The sequence below is a fragment of the Panthera onca genome, chromosome B1 (assembly GCF_046562875.1).
Source record: "Panthera onca isolate mPanOnc1 chromosome B1, mPanOnc1 haplotype 2, whole genome shotgun sequence".
Classification (NCBI taxonomy): Eukaryota; Metazoa; Chordata; class Mammalia; order Carnivora; family Felidae; genus Panthera; species Panthera onca.
Window position 1 is genome coordinate 103,260,757 of NC_138342.1, and position 11,552 is coordinate 103,272,308.

Here is an 11,552-nt window from a genome sequence, read left to right on the forward strand (position 1 = left end):
CTCTTTGGGAAAATGGGGAGTAATAACAGGACCTCATTCATAGGGTTTTTATGAGGAATAAATGGTACATATTTGGAAAGTGCTTAGTAAATTATCATCATTTGTAAGTCACATACAGAAACTACTCATTTCTCTGTAGTTGCATTTAAATGGATTCATTTATATGAACCCATGTAAAATCCCTTATTAAGAGAAAGGGACTTCTTTCGTTAAGTCTTTTACTATAGAACTTTGCCATTGCAGATGCCAACCTGAAGCCGAAGGTAGAATGCAGTGTGGTGACAGAGTTCACTGATCACATTTGTGTGACTATGGATGCTGAGCTCATCATGTTCCTTCATGATTTAGTGTCAGCTTACCTTAAAGAAAAAGAAAAAGGTGGGTAGCATATTCTTTTTTCTTTCTTTCAAGCTTCAGGAAAGGCAGTTGTCAGTGCCATTTATATGGATTTTTATGGTCTAATGATAAAATGACTGGAATGTGTCTCCGTCCTTTATGAGTTGTATGTATCAATGAAATATATTGGTAAAACTGTGTGACAGACTATCTACTATGTACATGACACTCAGTAAAAATATACCTCACACTGAATGGTGTTTTATTACTTTACCAAATGTTTCCATATAAGCTATGTACATTATCAGGCCTTGTAGGAGAATCAAAGAAAGAAAGAAGAGAAAGAACATTTCTTTGAGGAAACACTGCTAGTCAAAGTGAAATGGCTAAAGAAACAACTACATAATAAAGTAGCATGAGTTATAAACATAATTGGGAAAACTCAAGTAGATAAGTCTGTTTAGAATTCAGAGAACATTATCTTTTTAGAAATAAATTATTTAGACCTCATTGGTGGGGTTTTGTTTTTATGAGCTAGCTAATATTGGTTTACTCACTGGAAACTTACATGTTTGTCCATTAAGAAACAAATGGCAGGGCGCCTGGATGGCTCAATCGGTTAGGCATCCAACTTCGGCTCAGGTCAGTATCTCACAATTCATGATTTCGAGTCCTGCGTTGGGCTCTGTGCTGATAGCTCAGAGCCTGGAGCCTCTCTCTCTCTTACTCTCTCTCTCTCTCTCTCTCTCTCTGAAAAATAAACATTAAAAAAAATTTTTTTTTAAGTTTAAAGGAACATGTGGTGACCCTAATATCCATATAGAATGGATATAATAGAATCCATTCCATCCTCTGTAGCTGTTGAAAAGAATGAGGTAGTCTGAAATGTAATGATATGGAATGCCTTCCAAATATATAGTCTTTATTCACCCAATAAGTATTTATTGCACAAACCTATGAATATATAGTGGTAAAACAATAGACATGATTTTCTTAAAAAGAATTTTTTTTTAATGTTTGTTTATTTTTGAGAGAGCAAGACAGAGCATGAGCAGGGGAGAGGGAGACACAAATCTGAAGCAGGCTCCAGGCTCCAAGCTGTGAGCACAGAGTCCGATGTGAGGCTCAAACTCATGAACCATGAGATCATGACTAAACCAAAGTGGGATGCTTAACCGACTGAGCCACCCAGGTGCCCCAGGATGTGATTTTTTTTTTTTTTTTTTTTTTAAATTTTTTTTTTTTCAACGTTTTTTATTTATTTTTGGGACAGAGAGAGACAGAGCATGAACGGGGGAGGGTCAGAGAGAGAGGGAGACACAGAATCGGAAACAGGCTCCAGGCTCCGAGCCATCAGCCCAGAGCCTGACGCGGGGCTCGAACTCACGGACCGCGAGATCGTCGCGGGGCTCGAACTCACGGACCGCGAGATCGTGACCTGGCTGAAGTCGGACGCTTAACCGACTGCGCCACCCAGGCGCCCCTGTGATTTTTTTTTTTAATTGCTTAGAATACATGCTATTTGTTTAGATCACCCAGTAATACTCCATTTTCTTCATGAATAAATATAAAATTTTTCTAGCAGTATTTCAAAATAGCCTCATGATAAATGTTTGAGTGAACAAAACAGATTATTAAAAAAAAATGCAAAAGCAGCATAGCACAGATTGAATTGTTGTTCCATTACTATTAAATCTAGATGTGTCAACAATTCAGTGAGAGTAAAATCAGTAATGATGACTGAAAGAAATCTATGAGACAGGAGTTGAAACTTAAATGACTGAAATCATTTAATAGGAAATACTTTATATAAGTAGATCCAGTCTTATAGCACCAACATATAACAGGCACTATTGTAATCCTCCTGTTTTTCTCTCTGCCTTAATATTTGAACTTAATGTGGAAAAAAAAATATTCCAAGTAAATCTGTGAAGTTCAGAATTCTTTTCTAGTATACCTGTATATAAAAGCCTGCCAGATTTCTTTCTCACAGTTATGTGAAACCTTTGTCACTTCACGAAATACTGTGTTTGTCTTGGTCTGCTATGAACTGTGCATATTATTTTTAAAAATCTTTAAATACAAACTGTTGTGCACACACACACACACAAAAGAGAAACAGACTCACTGAGAACAAACTGGTGGCTCCCAAAGGGGAGAGGAATGGGAAGATAGGGGGAACAGATGAAGAGGATTAAGAGCTACACACTTCCAGTTATAAAATAAGTCATGGGTATGAAAAGTAAAGCATAGGGAATATAATCAATAAAATGTTAATACACTGCTTGTGGTGAGCATTTCAAAATGTATATAATTGCTGAATCACTATGTTGTATACCCGAGCCTAATATATATGTAAATTATTTTTCAATTAAGAGTAAAAACACAAACTTGTTTAATATTTCATGGGAAAGAGGAAATGGGAATTTGATTATCAGACTTACAGTAACCAAGTGTTATTATCTATGTGGATTTCAGTTATAAATAAAAATAGTTTAATGGTTATATTTTGTTATTAAAAACTAAAAGAAATTAGTTTTGACCAAAATAAGTATAAACATGCCAGAGAATATTATTAACAGCATGTAAGACTAGGCCAAATCAACATATTTCTAGAACATCAGATCAATTATAGCACCATAACCATTACCAATAATAAAAGCAGAGCAACTGAGCAGGCAGTAACTGCCTATATTCTTATGTGGTGTGATAGTGTGACAATAAGTACAGTTTTATTCCTAAGCTCATTCCCAGTCCATGTGTTATCCTGCTGCTAATCTACAATAAAGTTAAAAACAGGCTACACAAATTTATTAAAAGTACATTACATGAAGACTATATTTCAGATTTGATTTTGATTTTATATATATTATGATCACCAATTTAAAAAGAACTTCTGTCATAAAACATTTGAGTATTCACTTATAAGAATGAAAGGCTGCTTATGTAAAAAGCTTAGAACCAGTGTTCAAATATATATAGACATTTACATCCTAAAACTACTGAGTGATACACTTTATTGAGACACAATTCACATATAATACAGTTCACTCATTTAAAGCTATTTAAAATGTCCACCTATAGTCATTCTTTAGGAAACTTTTAACTGTCAATTTTAGTGCCCCATGCCTGTTGTCAAATCTTGTCATTCTTTACTATTAGTGTTAAGCACAGAAATATATATAAAATATATGCTATTCCTCAAAAATATGACATGATAACTTTAATACTGTCTTTCTTTAAGAAATACCAATAACTGGCACTTGTTTATGGCTTATTTTTAAATACTAGTTTTTCAGAAATATCATTAAATGAGGCTTTGGCCAGTTCATAAGTAAAATGATAAATGGAACTAATTATACTATTCATATGGTGATTTAAGATAAATTTATTATATACCTGCAATATTAATCTATGATTTTCATCATAGCCATTTTTCCACCTCGGATTTTATCTACTCGACCAGGACAAAAAAGTCCAATTATTATACATGATGACAATTCCTCTGACAAAGACAGAGAAGACAGCATCACTTATACTACTGTGGACTGGAGAGATTTTATGTGCAACACATGGCATCTAGAACCCACTCTTAGGTAAGTAGAAGGTATATATATTTACCTATATCCTACAGGATTATTATGAGAAAAGGTTATAAATGATGTAGTAAGTTAAATATGATTTACCAAAAACTTTTTAGAAGTTAGCTACTTACAACATCTCTAACTTCTGGCTATGCTTTCTGCTCCTTTCTGCTTTTTTAAGTTCTTCTAGTCAGGGCAAAAGAAGCACAAACACTGCAAATAGCTCAGCATCCTCCACTGTGTAACATTCTTCCAGTTAATCACTAAAATATGAGAGTAACTCTACTTCCACCGTTGCTGCTATGTTTTTACCAGGATATTAATTTCAGGTGTTTGAGGTACCTACAGTTAACTTTTTTGTTACTAAGTTTGGGTAGATACAGTAGCAGCCACACATTAAGGAATTATTACAATTTCTCACATATGTCATGACAATGTAATAGAACCTGCAATGTCATAGTTTGTCTGCATGCTAAGCAATTCAGAACCATCCCTGAAATGTTGACTTTAATGCTGTCAGATTCAGGTTCATTTGCTAAGTCATATTCTAATACAATCATGATGCCAATTACATCAACTTACTTTCATATTAAAATGTCAGTAGTATTTTCTAGTTTTAATTACATTTATAATGGCTGCTATTAACTAGTGATACTTGCACTGTGTGTCCTTGTTTATGATTACCACTTATGACCTTCCTATCATTTTTCCCTTTCCTTTTATCTGCTTTGCTAATAAAATTGTAACTGTCTGAATCATGGAATAATGGTATCAAAAAAAGGTCATCATAAGAACATTCTAGCATATTTCTGCATAATGATACAGATTTCATTTAGATAAGGTTATTCAGACATATTTATGCCACAAAATAATTCCAAACTAACAAAATATCCATTATACAGTAGACTCTTGTAAAAACAGAAAGTAGTGACTTTGTGTTAATTTGTATTCAATAAAATTTGGTATGAATTAATAGTACATATACTCATGAAAAGTATTAACAGTGTCAGTGCTCAGGAACAGAATTAAATATTGCAGAGGTTCTAATGCAGAAAACTACTTAGAAAATTTGTTTTGTATTTGTAAATCTATGATGAAATTAAATACCTTTTAATTTGAACTTAAAAAGTTAAAAAGTGGTGGAGAGCATGTTGAAGAGCTCTGGCTCTAAGTCCAGGTTTACAGATAGCATAGTAACTAAATTATCTTGGCCAGAGGATCTAACCTAGTTCTGCCTCAGTTGCTTCATATGAACAATTGGTAAACAGTATTACCTACCTTGTAGGGTTGTTACAATGGTTAAATGAGTTAATGCAAAATGCTTATAACTATTAGAGTTTTAGCAGATCAATGCTTAATACCCTCTTTTTCCCTTCCCAAGTTCAGAAGCAATTAAGACAGTGGGAGAGAGGCAGCTGCAAATCAAAATGGCAGTTTTAATACTGATAAGGCTCATAACAGAGAATGTGATTTCTATGTCTGGAAACAATGGCTTTCTACTACAAAGTCCAAGTTTGGGCTTACCTACAGGGCCTTCATGATGGAGAACTCAGGGTGGAGGCGGGTGTACACCAGAATTGTGCAGTTGACAGCTCTGTGAACTCACCTAGCTACAGGCAGCCATGAACAGTCTTGGGTTAACCTATTTAGGAGTCTGTCCTTGAGAAACCTATTGCATGAAGGGACAGATCAAAATGAGTGTCTCTTAAGGTAGGGAAGAGGGCACTAAACTACACTATATGGTTCCTCTGTTAACTTGTCAAACAGATAAATCATCAATAAGGGAGCAGAGAAAGGTCAGTAGTGTTTCACAAATGGCTATTCCTCTCTAAGGAAGGAAATGCCAGGAATAGGGAAAAAACTGTGTCCTTCAGACACGTTTAGCTCATAGCAAACAATACATTTTAGCCTTTTTCCCCCCACCATTATGCCACATATGTTGTACTCTCAGTTTTATTGAGATAAAACTGACAAAACATGTAAGGTATTTTAAGTGTACAGGGTCATAAATTTTATATCTGTAAACCTTGTAAAAGGATTCCTCCCATCAAGTTAACGTCTTTTAGAATGAACCAGATGTTCTTTAAATATTAAGATGACCCTGTAACTTAAGCCTAAATCAAAATGAGATGCATTTAGTCCACTGCTGTCAAGGATGCTTATAATCACATTTTTTGAATGCTATTATAGTGAACCCAGGAATTGTAGCTTAGATTACTCAAATGCACCTACTGAGAATATTTTGTCCTAAGCATATTATGGAGGTGTAGTGATGTTCTTGAATCTACCTTCAGGACTGTGTTAGGGCACTGTACTCCCAAATAACTATTATTTATACTTACAGATTAATTTCTTGGACTGGAAGAAAGATTGATCCAGTAGGTGTTGATTATATTCTTCAAAAATTGGGCTTCCATCATGCCAGGACTACAATTCCTAAATGGCTTCAAAGAGGAGTCATGGACCCACTTGATAAGGTTCTCTCAGTTCTTATCAAAAAACTTGGTACTGCACTACAGGATGAAAAGGAAAAGAAAGGAAAAGACAAAGAAGAACACTAAAAAAGTAACTCATCTGTGAACAAACTGTGATTGTGTCCATTAAGTTTTATTACACTGGAGTGTTTTTTCTTTTTGTATAGTACACTTATTTCCAATATAACTTAAAATAATTCTAATTTTGTGGTCATTACATTGAGAGTTTGTAAGTTAATCTGTTTATTCTAGTTCCACCATTCTGTATACAGTGAAGTATTGCATGGTAATGTAAATTTTGTGAAAAACTAGATTAAAATATATAAATCTGCTTGGTAGGGTTTATAATTGTATTATGTGCAATATGATTCCTCCATCTTTAAAATATTTTCAGAGTAACTGTGAATTTCCTTTGATGTTGGCCATAACTTTTAGGAAAAATCTTGCTGATAATGTGATTTTTTTTTAGTCATTAATTGTTTTTTCTTTTTTTAAAAGGTAGCCTTGTATAAATACCTATTTGTATATAGTTTGAGTAATTGTGATATGATTGAATACCACTAAAATATTGTTTGTAACTATTGTAATAAAGTCACAATAATTGGTTTCACTCTGTAGTTTTGGGGTCTTTTCTTCTTTTGATAGCTTATTTTTAGAATTCTTGCAAAAATGAAATCCTTATAAAGATTAGCTCAAGGAGGATGCAATCAGGAAGAGGCACAGCAGAGGCTTAAATTTAGATATTGTTCTATATATATATTTATTTAGACAGCAAGGCACACACGTGAGAGCAGGGGAGGGGCAGAGAGAGAATCCCAAACATGCTCCATGGTGTCAGCACAGAGCCTGACTTGGGGCTCAATCCCACAAACTGTGAGATCCTGACCTGAACTGAAATCAAGAATCAGAGGCTCAACAAGCTGAGCAACACAGGCATGCCATTATTCTTTTTTTTTTTTTAAGTTTATTTAAGAGACAGAGGGAGGGAGAGAGAGAATCCCAAGCATGCTCCATGCTGTCAGCACAGAGCCTCACCTGGGGCTCAATCCCACAAACCCCTGAGATCATTACCTGAACTGAAATCAAGAGTTGGATGCTTAACTGAGCCACCCAGGCACTTCTCTATTTCTTAAACTAGTGGTGAGTACACAGCTGTATGTTCTTATACTGTGTGTGTAAATTTATGTGTATCCTTTTTAAAAACTTTATATAAACTTTATATATGTATATGTATATATAGTATATATGCAGAAGGATAAGATTTTAAGAAGACTAGCAAACTAAAGAAATATTCAAAAGTACTTATAATCAACTATATTCCTCCCCCCATGCCCCCACAACTCAGGTTTGAAATCTAGCCAAGGCTGTACAGTTTAAAGGTTGGGTAAAAAGTAGAACTGAAAAATCCTAGAGCTAGAAAATGCCTCAAAAAAGCCCGTGATGCAGACTCTTGCATAAGGTAGACAACAAAGTGTCTGACAGATTAAAAATAATAATTACAGAAGAGCCTCTTGCATATGCGCGCGCACACACACACACAAGTGTTGGTAGGGGAATTAACTATCTACTATCACACAGCAATTTAGTAACAACTAAAAGCCTAGTATCTAGAGTCATAATTTCATATTCTTTCTGCTAGACCATCTTTTCTATCATCTGCCAGTTCTCTGCATCACCATTACAGTTGGGGGCTACATGTACATAATTTCTACTGGTCAGGTTTACCAGAGAAGCAAATTCTATGTCTAATATGGATCTAGTGTCTAAGATAAACTACCAGAAAGTTACTTCATAAAACAAACCAACTAAAAATTAAAGAAATTAGTTCCTTGAGTCCTACTCCAGGTATTTATTCTCTGCTTTAAAGAAACCGTATGCTAGTTATAAATGTTAAAAATTTCCCATGGCTTTATATATTATTGACGTATGAGGTAACAAAAAAAAAAATGATCTAAGTATAAACTTACTCGATTTCTAGCATTGTGATAATGTTTTACTGTGATAAAAACATGAAACCATAAGAATTCTTGAGGAGAACACAGGCAGTAACCTATTTGACATTGGCTGTAGCAACTTCTTTCTAGATATGCCTCTTAAGGCCAGGGAAACAACTCCTGAAACTTCATTACAATAAAAAGTTTCTTCACAGCGAAACAAAATTAAAAGGTAACCTAGGAAATGGGAGAAGATATTTGCAAATGACATATCTGATAAAGGGTTAGTACCCAAAATCTATAAAGGAATTTCTACAACTCAACACCCAAAAAACAATAATCCAATTAAAAAATAGGTAGACAGACATCAACAGACATTTTTCCAGAGAAGATACACAGATGGCCAACACACACATGAAAAGATGCTCAGCATCACTCATCATCAGGGAAATACAAAACTACAATGAGACATCACCTCACACCTGTCAGCTAAAATCAACACAAGAAAAAACAGGTGTTGGCGAGAATGTGGAAAAAGGGGAACCCTCTTGCACTGTTGGTGGAATGCATACTGGTGCAGCCACTCTAGAAAACAGCATGGAGTTTCCTCAAAAAGTTAAAGAACCACCCTATGATCCAGCAATCTCACTATTAGGTATTAATCCAAAGAATATAAAAATACTAATTCAAAGGAATACATGCACCCTGATATTTATAGTATCTACAAGAGCCAAATTATGGAAACAACCATACATTATTAGTCAAATTATAGAAACAGATGTGGGGCTAGATCTCATGAATTGTGAGCTATGACCTGAGCCTTAACTGAATGAGCTACTTAGGCACCCCAAGAGAATGACTCTTAACTAAAGAGAACAAACATGGTGACCAGAGGGAGGTGGGTGGGGGGGGTGGGTGAAATAGGTGATGGGGATTAAGGAGTGCACTTGTGATGAGCACCGGGTGTTGTATGCATGTGCTGAATCACTACGTGCACACCTGAAACTAATATTACACTGTATGATAACTGGAATTTAAATCAAATATTTAAAAAAAATTTTTTTTAAAAAGAAGAGGGCAATTTAAATCTGTAACTTCAAAATTTCTGTGGCTCCACTGGACAAAGCTATAAAAAAAACTATATTTGTGTATTACTGGTAGGAATGTAAATTGGAACAACCCCCATGGAGAAAAATTAGGCAAGAGCTATGAAAATTATAAAGGCATATAATCTTTGCCTTCTCACTGCAGGATGTACCTTCATGTGTGTGAACTATGTAAGAATATTTTTTGCATTATTTGTAATAAGTCGTTGAAAACAATTCAAATATCCATTCAACAAAAGACAGGTTAAATAAAATATGGCAGGCCCTTTTGGTGGAATAATATGCAACTGTGAAAAAAAATTGTAAGGATGATGTTTGTCTAATATTCTTAAATGAAGCAAGATGCATCCAGCTATGTAGATTACAAGGTTTCCAGTCTATCAAAATTATTATCTTCTTCTATTCCAGGAAATCACATGATACATCCAGGTTTTCTGTAAAATTCCAATAACATTTAACAAAACCTTCACAGCTGTGATTGCAAGCTATAGTAAAAAATAATTTTTTTTTAAATTACCATGTGAAACACCAAATCTATGAAGTACCAATCTAAACTACCAACATAATACTTATAAAATACAGTATGAATCAATTATTCAAAATAAAAAAATTTAAAAAATGCTCAAGGACATATAAAATACAAGCTCAAATTTTTAATTATTAGAATCAATTTTATTATTACACCGAAGTGTTGAGTTCTACTCATCCCTAAAGAATTTCAAAATAACAGTAACAGAACATTGACAATTCATGGAGTGGCCTCAGTCCATGGGCCATACTAAATAGAACTGCTTTACAAATTTCTCCATCTTTATTATGGAATGGTGTCTTCTGAAGTTAACTGGAGTAAACCTGGTTACCTGAGTATTCTGGTCATTTTCTATGACAAATGATACTGCCAGAATGCTTGTGCCCTCTGCACAGTGAGAGCTAGATATTCATCTCATGTCACTTGCACATGTTCTAAAGTCTGTTGAGAATCTCTTTTGTTTTTCAATTCAGACCTCAAGAATATAGTATTCTTACCCAAAAGTGTTAGATGGCTAGATAGTCCTCAATTGAAAAAACTAATAAATTCAACTTTTGTGAATTTTGTCTGCTTTACCTGTGCAGACCAGAGTCAAGCAACTCAAGGCCAGGAAAGGCCCTTTTTGCAACTCTCATCACTGAAATGCAGCCAGATCAACACTAAATCATCCTGCACACCTGGAAAACCGATTCGAGGATTAACACAATCTGAACAACCTGAACCACAGAACTCAGCAGGTACATGGCACAGAGAGGTAAACTGGGAGAGAGAGAAGCTGCAGAGGGCAGGGAGCTGTTTTTTTCTTTACAAAGAGAGGGCAGAGACAGGGGGAGAGTAGGGGAAAAGCACCCTGTGCCCCAAAGTAGCTGAAGAGCAAGTGGAAAAGTGGAAACAGCTGCAGGGACTGAACAAAAAAAGGGAGAAAGGAGAAAGGAGAGGGTTTAAATTCCATTAAGATAAACGGGGAGCGCAGTCTGAAACTCCGCAGCTTGATACCTGGTGGTGCTCCGGTGGGAAGGGCAAAGCCCAGGAGCAGAGAGATCCAAGGGGTCTTCAGGCCAAATGGGGAGGGGCGGTTCCCCTGCTGGGGAGACATTTGGTCAAGGCTATGTGGCCACTCCACAGGCAAAGGTCCCAGTGAACCCTAGAGAACACCCACATTCGCTGGTGCTGGAACAAAAAAGTTAAGGGGGAAGCCTGGCACCAGATGTGTGTTGTGATTTTCTATAATCCCCGAAACGCTGCTGCTACATACCACGTGAACTTCTTCTGGGGTGGGCTGGCACCCAGCTGCAGTCTCTGGGCATCAGCAGTAGCACAGTCCTGTGAACGTTCCTGGGGGTGTGCGGGCACCCAGCCATTGCTTGCTGAGACCCTCCCCAGGAGGTCTGAGTCAAAGCTGCAGTCCCACAGAAGTGAGGGGTTGGAAAGTACAGCTGCATCTGAGATAAAACTCAGGAGAGAGGTGCCACCTAGCAACGTGATGGCTTGGTTTTGGGACAGCGTAAAAGCAGGAAGTGGATGGAAGCCGGGGACAAACGAGGGGTGTGCAAAAGCTGGTTGAAGAGAACAGAGTTCTGATACTAGAG

At 36.0% G+C, this 11,552-nt stretch overlaps 1 protein-coding gene across 3 annotated transcripts in view; it reads left to right on the plus strand.

Moving 5' to 3' along the window:
- The window catches only part of BLTP1 (bridge-like lipid transfer protein family member 1), a 213,980-nt gene extending 206,976 nt beyond the window's left edge, over positions 1-7,004 (plus strand). For all 3 annotated transcript variants that reach the window (XM_078445786.2, XM_078445781.2, XM_078445787.2), the window contains 3 exons: positions 244-378; positions 3,767-3,932; positions 6,265-7,004. In XM_078445786.2, the coding sequence (XP_078301912.1) occupies positions 244-378; positions 3,767-3,932; positions 6,265-6,481 (518 nt within the window). In that variant the 3' untranslated portion in view covers positions 6,482-7,004. The remainder of the gene's footprint in view (positions 1-243; positions 379-3,766; positions 3,933-6,264) is intronic.
- The last annotated feature ends 4,548 nt before the right edge of the window (positions 7,005-11,552 follow it).